At 40.0% G+C, this 17,268-nt stretch overlaps 3 protein-coding genes across 3 annotated transcripts; all 3 read left to right on the plus strand.

The window, feature by feature from the left end:
- Positions 1 to 478: 478 nt before the first annotated feature.
- LOC105048344 (uncharacterized) lies at positions 479 to 6,734 on the plus strand. The gene is made up of 5 exons (XM_010927636.4): positions 479 to 1,062; positions 1,399 to 1,593; positions 4,379 to 4,408; positions 4,511 to 5,620; positions 6,016 to 6,734. Exons 1-5 carry the CDS (start codon positions 604 to 606, stop codon positions 6,565 to 6,567), a joined length of 2,346 nt encoding a protein of 781 aa, XP_010925938.1. The 5' UTR covers positions 479 to 603; the 3' UTR covers positions 6,568 to 6,734.
- A 1,615-nt stretch (positions 6,735 to 8,349) lies between these two features.
- Positions 8,350 to 13,144, plus strand: LOC105048343 (phosphatidylinositol 4-kinase gamma 4). The gene is made up of 3 exons (XM_010927635.2): positions 8,350 to 8,573; positions 8,858 to 10,327; positions 12,647 to 13,144. The coding sequence occupies exons 2-3, from the start codon at positions 8,987 to 8,989 to the stop codon at positions 13,022 to 13,024; spliced, it is 1,719 nt and encodes a 572-aa protein (XP_010925937.1). The 5' UTR covers positions 8,350 to 8,573; positions 8,858 to 8,986; the 3' UTR covers positions 13,025 to 13,144.
- A 2,316-nt stretch (positions 13,145 to 15,460) lies between these two features.
- Positions 15,461 to 16,447, plus strand: LOC105048342 (uncharacterized). Its single transcript, XM_010927633.4, has one exon. It carries the CDS (start codon positions 15,698 to 15,700, stop codon positions 16,280 to 16,282), a length of 585 nt encoding a protein of 194 aa, XP_010925935.1. The 5' UTR covers positions 15,461 to 15,697; the 3' UTR covers positions 16,283 to 16,447.
- Positions 16,448 to 17,268: the final 821 nt, after the last annotated feature.

Below are 17,268 nucleotides of genomic sequence, written 5' to 3' on the forward strand. Positions count from 1 at the left end.
AGAGCCACCATACCAAGTGGTACCGAAATTTGCGGCACACATCTCATCAATGTGGCACCCACTGCATCTAGAATGTAGGAGAATGATGATCCATAGATAGGTACACTTAAGTCGCAATACATTCTTAGAAGGGGACACCTCGGTGCATATCACAGTGATCCATACTGCAAAGGAGATATCTATAGGTTTTCTTTCCCGTGGTCCACATCAACCAACAAAACGGGGCAAACAAAAAATAGTCCCGGCCCCTCTACTCCGGCCATTTTTTTTCCAAGGCTAAAACCGTGCAACTCTGAAGCAGATTTGCCACCCATCCATCATCCTCCTTTTATCTGAAACATCACCGCTTCGTGAGATCTATCACCACTCAATCAATCCACGTGCAAGAATCCCCCTTCATTCCTTGTAATATTTTTATACTAAACATAAGATTATTTTATTTTATTTTATTTTATTTTTTGTTTTAAATATATCGAATCCGTGGACTGGAGGAGGAAGTGGAAGAACGGGAGGGGGGCGCTCTAGATCTCCTCCCTCCGATCAGATCGCCTCCGCCAGATCTTTAGCGTTAGAGTTCCTCCGCCGCCGCCACCTGTCTATCTGATGCAAGCGCTCAAGTCGGCAGACGAGGAGGACAACAAGATAGCCAGGAAGAAGCCGAGACTCGACGACGAGATGCCCCTCACCGACGCCAACGACGACTCGTTCCGCTTCCCTGTGGAGGAGATCGTGCAGTACCCGCTGCCGGGCTACGTTGCCCCCTCCTCGATCAGCTTCAGCCCCGACGACCGCCTGATTTCGTACCTCTTTAGCCCCGACGGTACCCTCTACCGGAAAGTATACGCCTTTGACATCGCATCCCGGAAGCAAGACTTGATTTTTAGCCCTCCCGACGGCGGGGGGCTCGACGAGAGTAATCTATCGGCGGAGGAGAAGCTGAGGCGAGAGAGGTCGAGGGAGAGGGGGCTGGGAGTTACTCGCTATGAGTGGAGGGCCAGGTCCCCGTCCTCTTCTTGCTTTCTGCCAGGAAAGCCTACCATCATGGTGCCCTTGCCTGCTGGGGTTCGTACTTCGATTCTCTTTATTCCTTTCCCCATCTGTTCGATTATTTGATTAGTTGGATGTCAAGTTAAGTGAAATCAAAACCTTTTCTTGGGATATAATGTTTGCAAAAGTTCGAATCTTTCGTACTCTGATTCTTTTTATTCCTTTTTTTCCCTCCCTATTCGCTTATTTGATTTGTTGGATATCAGGTTAAGTGTAGTCAAGATTGATTTTGGGATGCAATGGTTGCAAAAGTGGGAATCTGTGTTTGTATGTTGGGTATTATTGATGTAATCAGGAATCTTATTTCCAGCGTAGGATGGGATATTAAGTGAATCTTAGCTTTTTGAACAGGTCTATTTCCAGGATGTATGTGGCTCAGAACCAGAGCTCAAGCTGCATAGCGGAGCTGGTTCACCAATCATTGACCCGCACCTGTCTCCAGATGGAAGCATGCTTGCGTTTGTGAGAGATGATGAGCTTCATGTCTTGAATTTGTCTGATGGCGAAGCTAAACAAGTGACATTTGGTGCAAAAGAAAATGGAAAGGTGAGACGTTCGTTTGATTTCAACAGTTTCTAATGTATGCTATGTTTACCGTAACCTTTAGTTTGTGCAAACTCATATTGCTTGTTTTATTTGTTCTCATTAAGTACAAGAAGGTTACTTTTATTTTTTTAAGCAGCTCTAAAAGTGATAGCCCACTTGGAATATAACATCGGTCCATACAAGCACTATACCCGCATTTTGTTGTATTGCATCACATAAATTGATTTCCTTTATAACTACATTTGCAATATATTAGGGATGCACCATTAGAAATTTTGTAACTTCAATTGCATTAATTCTGGATTTGAATTCCAAAATCTTTTGTTTTCTATTGAAAAAATTGTGTATGACTAAATTTCACTACAAAACCTAAAACAATCAAGTAGTCTAACCGATCATCTTGCATGAAAGGTCACAGTGCTAGCAGAATACCTTCCCTACTAGCTAGTTAAAGAATATTGTCTTATCTAAAGTACGGTAGCATCTTTTTGAGCATTATCTTTCTAGAAGAGATGCCATTGAAAGCAGTTACTAGGTCACGCACAATAATGATGAGATGTCTTGGGTATGGTGGAAGGATATGAGACTTTTTAGCAACATACAATAAGTTTCTTTTACATATTTGTACTTCTATATCTGATTGGAACAGTGTTACCTGCTGCTTTGAGAGGTGTGCATGAAAATTATTGGGTAACTAGTTGTCATTGACCTACTTCACCATTTGCTGAAAGTTTGTATAGATGAGAGCTGGTTTGGGCTCACCTCGATAAGATTCTCACCCTTCCAGCACATAATGTTAGCAGAGTACTTCACTAGAGTTGATCTGAGATGGTTGGTCACTCTTTCCAACTCGCTTCAAAAGTCATTCCCCTCTTCCATTTTTTTAAAACCTTCCCCTTCTTTTATCCGTTAACATTTTTAGAACCTTCTTCTTCCATTTCTAAAACCTCCCCCCCCCCCCCCCCCTCCCCCATCATCATTCCTTTTTTGTTAGATAGATTTGCTCAACATGTCTGACAACTAATATGGTAGAATGGGATCAACAGAGAGAACTGCTGAGAAGGAGGAGTTTCCATGGACTAGGCTGCCTTGGTCAAAATGAAGATTTAGATTGAAATAAATAGCATCCTAGGCTCAGAAATTAGGCTTTCAGGTTAGGTTTGAACCTAAGAAGTTAATGTAGGGATCAGTTGAGGATGGGATTGGAGCTTGAACTTTAAGAAAATCTAACCATGCCTAATTCTGAGCCTAGCCTGACCTGACAAAGAGCTGAAACTAGGGCAAGCTCCAGGCCTAGGCCTTGTAGTTCTAGCCTTGAGGTAGGCTTAGTCAGTTGACACGCTACTTTCGGGGCTTTGATTAATTGAGATTTGATCTAAATTGAAGGGTGCTATATTTGGTTTGGATGTGGTTATGATATGGAGATCGGAGAGGAGTTACAGGTTTTTGGAGGTATAATGGACAATGAACTCGTAATGATGGTGGTAGAGGGTTGGAAAAGGATATAAGATGTGGAGAGCTAGAGAGGTGTGGGAGAGGCATATGGAATTTAAAAGTGAACATCATATTTAACCATCTTCATATCATAAAAAATGGTAGATTGTCTTGAAAATTGAAAGTGTTATTGCTCTGTGTGTGTATCTATTCTAATGACTGTTAATTTAGAATGTTACTAATATGGATCTTTTCTTTTCTCTTCAAAAGATCGATATATTGGAGTCTAGCTGCTTGTATTGAAAGTCTTCTTTTAGGACTAAAAGGTTTGGAGGTTTAGCTTTATAATATTTTCGATATTTAGAATTTAGTTAGACTTTTTCGGTGTAAGGGGAGGCAAAGTCACCCAATTTATTTAAAGAGAAGTAAAAGGATAAAAGATTACAAAAAAGGGATAGAGCAAAACATGAGATGGAGTCAAAAAACCCCAAGTGTTGGTGTTAGAGATGAGAGTGAGTTGTAGAGTCTTTGACTTCTGAAAAATATGGAATGGGGCAACATGACCATACAGTCATCTTTGGGTTGTGGATCATTGCATGCATGCGTTCATGTATGAAACATCTACAATTAATCATTGACAAGAAAAGAAAAGAGGATTGCTTTTTTTCCTTTTTTTGGTTGGGTGTTTTGTTTGGGGGGGGGGGGGGGGGTGGGGGAGGTGGAGGGAATCCAATGATGGCTTTGTCTAGCTTTTCGTTCATCACAAAACTGGTCCATATGAAGTCTAAGTCAAGGACATTTATGTCTATTTCCAAATTCCTGGTATTGCTTACATGTGCTTAATTTTGTGCTGTACTTTTAATAAGCTAGTTGGTCAAAAGGTAGCAAAGAAAAGGTAGAAGGTATAGTATTATTTTAAGATTTTGTTTCATTAAAAAAAAAAAAAAAAAAAAAACTAGAAGAATCTTGCAGGATGGATGCTTATATGGGTATAGATGTGTCTCAAACTAATCCCTTAGCTAAGTAAAGAAATCCAAAAGCTTAATTTAAATATACATTCTTTTGTCTTCGCCTCTGAACACGTTTGGACATGCATTGATGTTTATGAAAAATGCCACTGAAGTACATCCAAATGGTAAATGATAGCCCTAATAACAAAAACCCTAATTATCAAAGCTTATCTCCACTATTTGGAGTCAAATTTTCTGAAATAGTTTAGGTGTATGCACATTCCAGTTTAGTTGAAAATGTGCCTCTGATAATTAAAGGTCTTTTTCTACATGCCAAGCTTTTGATGACCGATCTTCATTTACTTACAGAATCTGACAGATGATCTGTTTTGTCTTTTCAGACTCATGGTCTTGCTGAATATATTGCACAGGTACACTCTCTGTTTCTATCTAGGTATTCATGTATTTATGTAATTAGATGCCCACAGTTATATTAATTTTTCATTTTATTGCAATCTGTTTAATAACTATAGGAGGAGATGGATCGAAAGACAGGGTTCTGGTGGTCGCCTGACAGCAAATACATCGCATTCACTGAACTTGATTCATCTGAGATACCTTTTTTTAGAATTATGCACCAGGGTAAAAATTCTGTTGGTTCAGATGCACAAGAGGACCATGCATACCCTTTTGCTGGAGCAGCTAATGTCAAAGTTCGACTTGGAATTGTTCCTGCTTTAGGAGGAGAGGTTACTTGGATGGATCTTCTTTGTGGAGCGCAGGAAAAGGACAATGATGATGAAGAATATCTAGCCAGAGTGAATTGGATGCCTGATAATTCTCTCACAGCTCAGGTTCTCAACAGGTCTCACTCCAAATTAAAGGTTCTCAAGTTTGATATTGAGACAGGTCAGAGGGAAGATTTACTAGTAGAAGAGCAGGATATTTGGATCACATTACATGACTGTTTCACACCTTTGGACAAAGGAAGGAGTGAGTTTTCTGGGGGTTTTATTTGGGCCAGTGACAAGACTGGCTTTAGACATCTATATCTTCATGACAAGCATGGAGCTTTGGTGGGACCTATCACTCAAGGTGATTGGATGGTCGAACAAATTGCTGGTGCGAATGAGAATGCTGGGCTTGTCTACTTCACTGGTACCATGGATGGACCATTGGAAGCTAATTTATACTGTGCAAACTTATTTCCTGATCATAACCTTCCCTTGCAACCCCCTCGAAGGTTGACTCGTGGGAATGGAAGACATGCAGTGATTCTTGATCATCAGATGCAGAGGTTCATTGATGTCCACGACTCTTTGAATACGCCACCTAGGGTTTTTCTTTGTTCTTTGCATGATGGAAGCATAATTATGCCTCTATACGAGCAGCCACTTAACATTCCGCGATTTAAAATGCTTCCACTTTTGTCACCAGAGATTGTTCAAATATCAGCAAAGGATGGTACTGCTTTATATGGGGCTCTGTATAAGCCTGATGCAAAAAAGTTTGGGCCACCTCCTTATAAAACATTAATCAGTGTCTATGGCGGTCCAAGTGTCCAACTTGTATATGATTCATGGATCAATACGGTTGACATGAGAGCTCAGTACCTACGAAACAAGGGGATTTTAGTGTGGAAGGTAAGCCTGCTTACTACTTTATTGTCAGCTGATGCAACCTTGTGTTTCTTTATTGTTCTGGTACATATCTATCAGAAAAGATGATGCATCTTAAGCTTATCAGTTGTTAAAGATTTTTCCTGTGTTCATCAAGTTCATGTTTCCAATATTGGTAAAGTTAGTTTCCTTAACTGAGAATTCTTTTAGATACCAATGTTACCACCTTTTCTGTTGTTTCAGAATTTAATGTGAAATTTTAGATTTACCGAGGTTAATGATTCATGTTCCTACTTCCTTACTAGTTATGCATATTGTGTGTGTGTGTAATATGTAAGTGCTAGTTTCAATGCGATTTCATTTTCATGCAAATTGTTCGAGCTTCAGCAAGCGAACTAATTAGAATTTTGCATTGGCAGCTAGATAACCGAGGGACTGCAAGACGAGGATTGAAGTTTGAGGGCCATTTAAAACATAACATTGGTCGTGTAGATGCAGAAGATCAGCTCACTGGTGCAGAGTGGCTTATAAAGCAAGGTCTAGCCAAAGCTGGCCATATTGGTCTTTATGGCTGGAGTTATGGTGGCTTCCTCTCTGCCATGAGCCTAGCAAGGTTTCCTGGTACATTCCGTTGTGCAGTCTCAGGTGCTCCTGTGACTGCATGGGATGGGTATGATACATTCTACACAGAGAAGTACATGGGCTTGCCTACAGAGAATCCTGATGCTTATGAATATGGCTCCATCATGCACCATGTGCACAAGATCAAAGGCAAGCTGCTGCTTGTTCACGGCATGATCGATGAGAATGTTCATTTCAGGCACACAGCTAGGCTTGTGAACTCGCTGATCGCTGCTGGTAAGCCATACGAGCTTTTGCTTTTTCCAGATGAGCGGCACATGCCCCGGCGGCTTCGGGACCGTGTTTATATGGAAGAGAGGATTTGGGAGTTTGTAGAGAGGAACTTGTGAAGGAAGCTGTAGGTTTTTCTTTCTTTCCGCTGTTTTAAGTGCTTGGATTAAATTACTTGTATCTGAAGAACAGAGTCAAGTAGTATCTCCTCTATTGTTGAATCAGGAGCCCGAAATCCTTTAATTTTTTCAATAAAAGAATAGCTTTCAGAATTTAGAGTGATAAATTTGCTGTCATAAACTTTTCTTGAAAACAACCGTCACTTGTGCTTGGCATAAAGTCAAATTTTAGCAGTGTTTTGGGATCTTGAGGTAGTTTTGTTGGAATCCAGCTAGATTCATGTTTATCTTCTGTGTTGATTGGTTGATCCTTTCCGTGTGGTTACAAATGCATTCTGATGCAAAAATGCGGGTTCCCAAAAACCCGAGCATGGAACTATTGCTTCCTTTGCGTAGATGCGGATGAGATCATGCGAACGGGATGGTCAGGCATCCAAATAGGTTTCTGGATTGTTGCCAATGTTGGGGGCTTTTATCAGTGTCAGCAGGCTGGATCTAGTCTAGATCTGCCATCTACTTTGAGTCTTTGACCTGAACCAATTAGAGAGTACCGTTTGTAAATGTCAACTTGTCTTTTATGGGAGTTGACCACGTAAGCCCACAAAAAATTATGTAGCTACTTGGGTAGTTTAGGACTGTCAGGGATGAATGTTTGATCGATTGGAGTAAAAGGCACAACGGCCTGACTGAAGTATCCATGACCAAATGTTAGCGAAAGAGATCCAAAGGGAACGTAGGTGTGTAAAATTCCCCTTGCAAGCTTTCCCAGTTTCCAGGATCAAGTTAGGACCAGGGAAAGGAGAAGGCATAAGCTGCACCAACATTTGTAAAGGCACAAACGCGTGGTCCCCTTCAAACTTCCAAAAATTTTGCTTTCTGTTTTTTTAATAAAAAAATGTTTCGTACCAAAAAAAAATTAATAAACCGACATTCTCGCTAGCTAGCTAGCTAGCCAGCTGTACCAAATAAAAGATTTTGGATTGGACGGCAAACATGCAATCAGTTTATATCTACTATGTTCAAGAAAAAGAAACCATGTTAAAATACACAACTAGCTTCACGTCAAGACATTAATGTATAATCAAGTCTGTTTAGTATATCTTGGAATGATAATTTATATTTACATATTAATCATTTGCTTTTGAATGTTTATCGAAAAAAAAAAAAATCGAAATGTTAAGATTAACTCAAGTTAAATTGTTAATTAAAATATAATATTTTATATAAAATTAAAAGCATCAATGATGTTCGATAACAATTGACCGTGAAATTTCTTTATGAGACCTTTGCAATTAGTTATAGAGATAATCACATATCACTTTGGACAAGAGTTTTAGTATATTCTAACCAAATCTTATGATTTATTTAATATTAATATATTTTAATAAAATTTTACATATTTTTATAAATTATGGTAAACCTAATTGTCTAATTTTTAATGTGAAAAGTTCTTTCCTAGTTACATTTATATTAAAATTATGTTTGCTTGCAATAAGAATCGCAGACTGGAATTAAAAAAAAAAATCTAATTTTTCATTAAAAACTAAACAAAAAAAATTAAATCAATATTTTGAAAAAAAATATACAAATATTATTTAAAAAATAAATATTCTTACATACCTTAAACGTACAGTCCGAAGCAACGGCTAATATCGTCAAGGCTTCGTGCCTTCTACCTTAGTATAAATTAGGGGCATAATGGTCATTATACCGACCAAGCTTCTTCTTGGAAGCTGCCTTCCAAGAAACTGCCGTTTCGTCCACCGAACGCCTTCAATGGCGGGCGTGCCATTAGTGCCTTGTCCAGGCGTATATAAGCCCGGCGTCTCAGACCATGTCTTCGTCTCCGCTCATTTATTGGAAAAAAAAAAATCAAGGAGAGCGAAAGGAAACTCGAAGAAGGAAAAAACTCGGGCCTTTCGAACGAAGAGCGGAAGGAGAACCCGATCGAAACCTAATGCCACCCTTAGAAACCCTCTACATCTAATCGCCACTCTTCCCTTTTGGTAAGAATCCTCCTTGCCGGTTCAATCTTCTTCTCCTCTTCAATTGCTCGATGTTTTCTCTTTTTCTTTTTGTTGGTTGAAAGAATCCCACGCTGTGTTCTAATCTTTTCGATAAATCTCTTGCTTTGAAACCCTGATCCTTCTGCCTACCTGGTGTGCTTCTTGCGTGAATCGCTAGTCTCTTGCTAGGTTTTGATTGCTGATCTCTGGGCAGAAAGGGGTATTTTATGATAGGGATATCTAGGGTTTGATTCCATTCCTTGATGGGTTTGATGTGTTTGCAGGACTGGGTAAGATTTGGCCCAGAGAAGGAGGAGGAGATCATAATCCATGGTGGTTCTTGCGTTTAATAGAAGAAAAATCTCGCCTTTTTTCTAGCTAGGATTCCTTGTGTTCCCCCTTAGAGAACGAAGATGTCTTCCGCCGGCGTTGCTCTCAACCCCATCCGGGAAGATGCGGCCCTCTCCCCCATCCGGTTCGACGGTAGTAGATCGCCGCATTGCTCGCCCGAGTCCATTCTGATCTACCTCGCCGTCCCGGGTTCTTCGGTGACCCCCATGCGGGTTCTTGAGTCCGATTCGATCACCTCCGTGAAGCTTAGGATCCAGACATGTAAAGGCTTTATGGTAAAGAAGCAGAAGCTGGTGTTTGATGGCAGGGAGTTGTCTCGTAACAACAGCCTCGTGCGGGACTATGGAGTCACTGATGGGAATGTTCTCCACCTTGTCATCCGACTCAGCGATCTCCGTGCCATTACTGTGAAAACTACCTGTGGGAAGAAATTTGAATTCCAAGTCGAGCGGAGCCGGAACATAGGTTACATCAAACAGCTGATTGCTAAGAAGGGTAACGATTTTTGCAATCTCGAGAATCAGAAGCTCATCTGTGATGATGAGGAGCTTAATGATCGTCAACTGGTTGATGACGTTTGTAAAAACAATGATGCTGTTATCCATTTGCTGATCCGTAAATCAGCTAAAATTAGGGCTAAGCCAGTTAACAAGGATTTCGAGCTGTCTATAGTTGCACATGATGCAGAGGATAACAAGGGGGTTGATAACCTTCAGATAGTTGCTAGGAAGCCACCAGATAGAGGTGCTTGGATTGAGCCATTGGTCATTAATCCCAAAGTTGAATTGTCTCTGGTGATCATAGATCTGGTTAAATCTACATTAGCTGGGTTGGAGAAGGGTAATGCTCCAGTGTTGTCTTCGGAAGGCTCAGGGGGAGTGTACTTTATGCAGGATGTCTCAGGTCACAAATATATTGCTGTTTTTAAGCCAATTGATGAAGAACCGATGGCTGAGAATAATCCTCGAGGACTTCCTTTGTCATCAGATGGTGAAGGCTTGAAGAGGGGGACACGGGTAGGCGAGGGTGCACTAAGGGAGGTTGCGGCATACATCCTTGACCACCCTATTGGTGGGCACCGCTCCAGTGAGGAAGTTGGCTTTGCTGGTGTTCCTCCAACAGTAATGGTGCGGTGCTTGTATGAGAGATTTAATCATCCTAATGGGCATGGCTCCAAGAACTACAAGATTGGATCCTTGCAGATGTTTGTGAAGAACTATGGGAGCTGTGAGGATATGGGGCCTCATGCATTCCCGGTAGAGGAGGTGCACAAGATCTGTGTGTTGGATATAAGATTAGCAAATGCTGATCGACATGCTGGCAATATACTGTTTTACAAGGAGGGAGAAGAAGGGCAGTTCATGCTGGTTCCAATCGATCATGGATACTGCTTGCCTGAGAATGTAAGTAAATGCTATTTCGTTTGTTCCATACCAGAGTTTGAAAATTGTGTTTATGTATTTCTCTTTTTTCGTGTTTTTTAGATATTGAAAATGATGTTAAGTAAATATTATGATTAAGCTAGTAATTGCTTGAGGATACTTCATTCTGTTTTCATGCTTGGAGACCACTTTTTTGGGGTAGTGCCTTTTTGTCTTTTGTATTTCTTACCACCAATTTTATGCTTTTAACGGAAATGCATCAAGAAACTTCTTAATATTTACTCTCATGTTTGTTAGGAAGTATTATTCATGATAGCTTCACCTTGTACTCAGTTGTATTTAATTGAGTTGGGTTTTATTTCTCATCATGTCTGGTTCCCTTTATGCATATGATTTTGTGGACATAATATATGGAATGATCAAGTAAAATATTCTAATTTAGTATATATGGTGAAACTATATATTTCATCCAATCTGTCTCTAGATTGTCCCTTTCATAAAGTGTGTTTGACCATCCATGCATAATGTATCTCCAATATCCTTCCCATAGTTTTTGTTTGCATATTGCCTGTTTATGGTTTCCTTGTCTTTTCTAGCTTTTACTCATACTATTCTTAGGGGAAGAGCCAAGATACATTCCTCAAGGGAATCAAATTGCCTATAAATAAACATATGCTATTTTTGTAAATTTGATTAAAGATTTAATTTTTTATTTAAGTATTTTTCCATCAAAAAATAATCGTTTCATGCTTTTGTGCTTTCATAAATATATTAGAATCTCCTATATATCAACAACAATTTATTGAAACATTCATTTATGCAATTATCTTATAATTGCACTTGTTAGCTACAACAAAATCAAAACTTCAAACTTTATATTTATTGAGGGAAAAATATTTCCATGATGTCACCAAAAGCCAACTTCTTCAAAACTATTGACCCCAATTACAGCACCACCCAAGAAGAGAGAGAGAGAGTTTTATCTCTATAAATGCTTTCTGGATTTAAATATGGTCACGAGTTATATGCATGGAGGGGAGAACAAATAGGAAGAACTTTCCACATGCACCCACCATAAGCAGGGAAGTTTGCGCGTGGAGGAAAAATCCAGGAGTTTTGCATGTTGGAACAAATTCAGGGTGGTCCGCACCTCGCAAAAACTAGTTTTTTTTTCCATATGTTCTGGACCAGTGTGAAAGACGAAATGTTGGGGTTTCCCTTTTTTCTTTCTTTTCTACAATTCAAGTATTTTTCAGAAAATTAAAATTTTTAGAATGCTTTGGAGCCCTAATTACTGTGTGCACCTATCCAGTTAGCTAGGCTTTTATGGAAAGAGATTTTTAAGTGATATGTGTTCTCCATATTAAGTGGGCTCTCGGGAAAACAAAGTGATATGGATGCTTATTAATTTCTTGAAAAGATATGGATGCTTATTATGGAAATATATCTCAAAAAGGAATTGCAGCAAGATGATTTACTTCCAAATTTATAGGGGGGCAATTGGATCTTCTGAATTTCTTGCGGGTGCCTCCTGGGAGGAGATGGAGGGAGGGGAGAGGGAATTGGATTTGTAGTACTAAAAGAAGAATATATTAAAAAATATCTGAATTTGCACCTCCCACCCCAAGTATTAGTGTGCCTCCACCTTCATCTATTCTACACTTTTTTCTGCTGCCTGTCCTTAATTTGTTTATCTTCATTTTCATGTGCAGTTTCTTTGTGACAGTAACCATTTATGTACCCTGTTTTTCATTCTTGAGATTAATTTTAATGGTGATGAGCCGAGAACTAAATTTCAATTGATCTTTAGTTAAAATGATCTTTTAGAATTTTTTTTCTGAATGCGTGATTGAAAAATACTTGAGAACTGGAAGACAGACTGATGTGATCCAAACATATCCTTGGGAGGATAGATGAGGTGGCTCAGGTGAGATCCAATGGAGGCTTTACCTTTCTTTTTTAAAAAAAAGAAAAAAATCTGAACACATTAAACTCCATGGTTGGGCTCTTTTTAATTTCCAGATTATAATATTACTTTGTTCTCAACAAGAGTTACATAATTTCATTCCATTTCATATGAATTCGTCAGCATTAGAATCTATGCCTTGATTAGTCATGGGAGGCTACTGTAGTACATTTCTTTTCTTTATATCAACACAAATTATAAATCTGGCTTGAGTTTAACATTTGGACAACTCTCTGCAATGAAAAATATAATCATCAGCATCCTAGCATTCCTAAATGTCTTCTTTCTTGGAGATTAATGTGTTTTTTAGTTGTTTTTTAACATTATTTCATTTCATTGATATGCTTTATCATTGTATACCTGTGCCAATGCAGTTTGAAGATTGTACCTTTGAGTGGCTTTATTGGCCCCAGGCTCGCCAGCCTTTCAATTCTGAAACCATTGACTACATAAAATCATTAGATGCTGAAGAAGATATCGCACTCCTCAGGTTCTATGGCTGGAAACTGTCTCTTGAGTGCTCTCGCACTCTGCGCATCTCCACTATGCTTTTGAAAAAGGGTGCAGAAAGAGGGCTTACACCCTATGATATCGGGAGCATCTTGTGCAGGGAAACTCTTAAGAAAGAATCCAAGATTGAGGAGATCATCTGCCAAGCAAAGGATTCTGTTCTTCCAGGCACCAGTGAAACTGCATTCCTGGAGTCTGTCTATGAGATCATGGATCGTCACCTTGATGAACTCTTCAGATAAAATTGCTATAGGTGTATGTATGTGGACAGGTTGTTGCTTGGTGGATGATGGAGGTTGTAAGTATGATGATCCTTTTTCCATTCGTCAATAACAAGCTCTCGATATGAGAGGTTCTTGAAACTTTTGATTGCAGCTCTTACCATCTTTCTCGGTTGGTTCAATCCTGTTGCCTGCTGGAGAGGATGACCAAGAGCTTTTGATCCTTTTCAGTATTCATATCGTATCTAGATTTTTTTATTTGCAGATCAAATTAAAAGATAATTCTTTCAGAATAAATTCGATTCCTTTCTTTCTCTTGAAAAAAAGGGGAAAAAAAAGAAAGATTTCATTTGGAACTTATTTTGGTGGTTTTGCTGTTGTGAGATTGGAAGTGTGCTGTTACTTTGCTTTTTCTATAGTTGGTGCACCTATTCTTATGCACTATCTACAGTGTACTTTCACAAATCTTTGTGGTAGTTGATCAACCGGGTAATTTAGATGTTGCCCTTCATTGTCTTGGTTGTTTCCGTGGCATTGCTTTTACACCTTGTTTGAAAGCAGGATTGGAGTAGTTTCACTTGTTCCCCGAAAAAATTGTCTGGTTGTTTATAGCATGTTGGAAGATGTTTATAATTGTACTTGGATGTCATACATCCAACAAAGGCTTTTGTTTTGTTGTCTAGGGGGTCGCACAGATGAGTCTTCTTAGAGGATCTTTTTTAAAATACATTTCCTACAGTGTATGGTGCTGTACTGGGACTTGCTTCAATTGCTTAATACATATCCAAGAATTTGGACAGCTTGAAAGGTCTCCCTTCGGCAAAGTTGAATTCGATAAAGCTCTTCAAGAAGAGAAAAGTGCAGATCAATAAATCAAAACATTATATATAACAACATTACATGCCATCCTTAATTTTGTGATTTCTATTTGCTTCTTGAATACATCACGAGTAAATAATTTTTTTACAATTAATAAATTTTACATGCTACATGCATGGCAGATGATTTTATCTAATACTATCTACTTCTTATAGTGGATCATGTTTATTGATGTATATGTCAATTGGGAGCTTGCCTTGGCACTTAAAACCAAGGGATTAGTTCAAAAGGCAGTGTGTTGCAGTATAGAATATAAATGCCACGTACAAGCTTCCTATGGAGGATAAATCTAATACCATTCAATATTTATCAAGTTTGAATCAACATATTGCAATTATGAATAACTTCACAGATTTGTAAGTTTTATAGGATGATAACATCACGCACGAGTTGCCGATGCCAGAAATCTCCGTTACAGGGTGGGGAGATAGTGCGAGGGCCTTCTATTTTCAAGATGGATGATGTGGCACCGAGCCAAGCATGCACACGACAAAGTATCAATCAAATATAACAGGTGAGCATTTCAGAACAAACTCTTTTAGGAATTCAAGACTAAAAACAAGGAAGAACCATACGTAAGATCTCTCCGGATTGATATCGTCGGTGCTGTTATGGCATCTTCCACTCCCCGGATATGGTGGACTCTGCATTCTTCTCTTTCGTGGATATGTCTAGATTTATGCCATTCTCTGATTAATTGTTACGACTGCCGCGTGGCTAAGAATGTTGATTGTCGAATAACCTTGTGCACAGCATATTATGTTGATCAATAATATTTACTTTCTATACAAGCTTATCTATAATTATGTAATCTATCAATCTTAAACTAGTATCAGCCCTTAGGAAACCCGGCAAAGGAAGTGAAATATATCGCATACTTGATATTTATCAACTTCAAAAAAACTCCTAGTAAAATGTGACAGCCCAATTAAAAGATTTAGATTGATACATACCGATATCATAATGACCAAGATAATAAAAACCGATTATTTGCACTACTGTGCTCCATATTTTTTATGCATGTTGATTGAGATAAAACAAGGCATACAAATTTGAGAAACTAGAACCAACACATCTACGCATTATTCCTCGAGTGCATTTGCAGCAAGACATTCCTTAAACTGATCCGAACTGAATCAAATCTGATATGGCCTATTGCCTCCTCTAGGCTAGACCAATTGTCCAAATCCCAACCAAACCTCATCCCCTAACTTCACCTACCGATCTAACGCCAAGCATCCTCTATTCACATCAATGAAATACATAATTTAGCTGGAATGTCGAGTATGATCTACCTATGGCCTGCTGCGTGACCTCAGCCTTCCGGACAGCTTAAAAAGAACATAAGAAAACAGCAACAATCGTCTAACCAGTGTCATCCTAATCCTCTCTCTCTCCCACCAACTCTCCATTTCAAAAGTTTAGGAACCATCACCAACACCAGAATCTAGAAGGGACCATCCATTGCTTCCTGTTGCATGTAACATTATTTTTATCTTTTACATATCAAACACTACTAAAAAAATATTTATATATTCACTATCACGAGCACAGCACGTGCCACCCGTCCTCCGGGCCGGGCAGCCCACCAACCGGGAAAGCTCCTCCCCACCAACAAAAGTATACTCTACTACTGGTACACTCCCCTCTAGAAGGTAGAAAGTAGAAAGTTAAAAACAAACACATCCCCTGAAACCCACCAAATGTTATCTCCGCCCTTTATCTCTCCTCTCTTCCCATCCCTTTCTCTCCGAACAAATCCGGAGAGGACCGGGCGACGGAAAAAGTAGAGAGAGGAGACGGAATTTCCAAGAAATGAACTCCGATCGCCGGGCTTCAATGGACAAATATCCTGAGGGATGGGGCCGGCGGAGGAGCGGTGGCGGAGGGAAGACCAACCTCGCATCTTGCGTGGTGGCGACGGTGTTCCTAATCCTCGTAGCGGCGGCGCTGGTGGCGGTCTTCCTCGTCTTCTTCCGGCCCCGGGACCCCAAGATCCAGGTGGACGACGTTCGGTTCCCGGGATTCTCCGCCGCCAACGGCACCGTCAGCTTCACCTTCGCCCAGTACGCGGCGGTGCGCAACCCCAACCGCGCCTCCTTCTCCCACTACGACAGCACGCTCCAGGTCGTCTACGCCGGCAACCAGGTGGGCTTCATGTTCATCCCCGCTGGCCAGATCGACGGCGGCCGCACCCAGCACATGGCCGCCAGCTTCGCCGTCGACTCCTTCCCCCTCGCGGTGCCGCCGCCGGGGGGCAGCATGGAGGTGGATTCCCGGATGCGGGTCAAGGGGAGGGTCAGGGTCTTGTGGTTGTTCACGCACCACGTGGAGGCTACCGCCGGCTGCCGCGTCGTAGTCTCTGCCGGCGATGGCTCCGTCCTAGGGTTCCGTTGCTGATATCATCCTATCGGATTTGGATGGGATTAGATCGGGAAGGAAATTGTAAAGGAAAAGGGCAAAAAATGAAGAAAAAGAACAGAAAAAAAAAGATAGATTTTTGTAGGTCTGTGGGTGTACTGAAGAATAGATATTTCCCCCTTGTTAATTCGAGGGTTTTTATTATTTTTTTTATTTTTTGCTCTTTATTTTGAAGTGCTTTTGCTTTCGGCATCGCTACGTGTTTCCTTGTGCTTTGTTTGGTTAATCTTTTCTTTATATTGAAAAGATGGGCTTTGCTTTTCTTTATTGGTGATGCCTTCAACTGTGTGGCGAAGGCAAAGGCTTTAAAAAGTAGTGCACTTTATAAAGAAATCAAACCCTGGCCTCGTCGATGGGTTGGTGAAAATGTGATGGGATTACTTATCTTTTTTATGCTTGCTGGCTGCAGTCCGTAATTTTAGCAAAACTCCATTGGATTAAATTTGGCCTTTTTCTTATTCAGACTGAAGGAAAACAAAACGATCATAAAGAACTGTAGCATTAGATCTTTCACACCTTAAAGTTGCAGGATGTTCCTTTATTTGGGGTGGGGTGCATGGTAAATTTTGCTGAGCCAGAGAAGAATCTTGCTGTCATTTAAGACCAACCTTAAAAACTCGACTATGTATCCAGTAAAAGCTTGGATTTGAACCCAAAGCTTTTGATGCAAACTCCAGGAAATTTTTCTAGCTTCACGAGCTGCGCTATTAAAACCAGTCATATTTCTTCCTAGACCATTGTTGTTTTTTCGGTGTGGTAGACCATTGTTGATTGGAAGTGCAAATTAATAGTGGATGGAACATATTTTAGGGCTTGGTATTAATGTTTAACCACTCCAATATATGACATTAATTTTCCGGAGTTGCACTAATTCTCTCTTGTTGCGTGATATGAAACGCAGCATTTCTTATGATGGATAGGACTTTGGACAGTGATTTTGAATGGAAACAACTGTTGGATGCGGG

Source organism: Elaeis guineensis, chromosome 7 (assembly GCF_000442705.2).
Source record: "Elaeis guineensis isolate ETL-2024a chromosome 7, EG11, whole genome shotgun sequence".
In the NCBI taxonomy this organism is placed as follows: domain Eukaryota; kingdom Viridiplantae; phylum Streptophyta; class Magnoliopsida; order Arecales; family Arecaceae; genus Elaeis; species Elaeis guineensis.

Excerpts from the sequence above, each read along its gene's own strand:
- LOC105048344 (XM_010927636.4), top strand. The coding sequence starts at position 604 with ATGCAAGCGCTCAAGTCGGCAGACGAGGAGGACAACAAGATAGCCAGG. Across the intron at positions 4,409-4,510 it reads TTGCTGAATATATTGCACAG|GAGGAGATGGATCGAAAGAC; the intron begins GTACACTCTCTG and ends TAATAACTATAG. Across the intron at positions 5,621-6,015 it reads AGGGGATTTTAGTGTGGAAG|CTAGATAACCGAGGGACTGC; the intron begins GTAAGCCTGCTT and ends TTGCATTGGCAG.
- LOC105048343 (XM_010927635.2), top strand. The coding sequence starts at position 8,987 with ATGTCTTCCGCCGGCGTTGCTCTCAACCCCATCCGGGAAGATGCGGCC. Across the intron at positions 10,328-12,646 it reads GATACTGCTTGCCTGAGAAT|TTTGAAGATTGTACCTTTGA; the intron begins GTAAGTAAATGC and ends GTGCCAATGCAG.
- LOC105048342 (XM_010927633.4), top strand. The coding sequence starts at position 15,698 with ATGAACTCCGATCGCCGGGCTTCAATGGACAAATATCCTGAGGGATGG.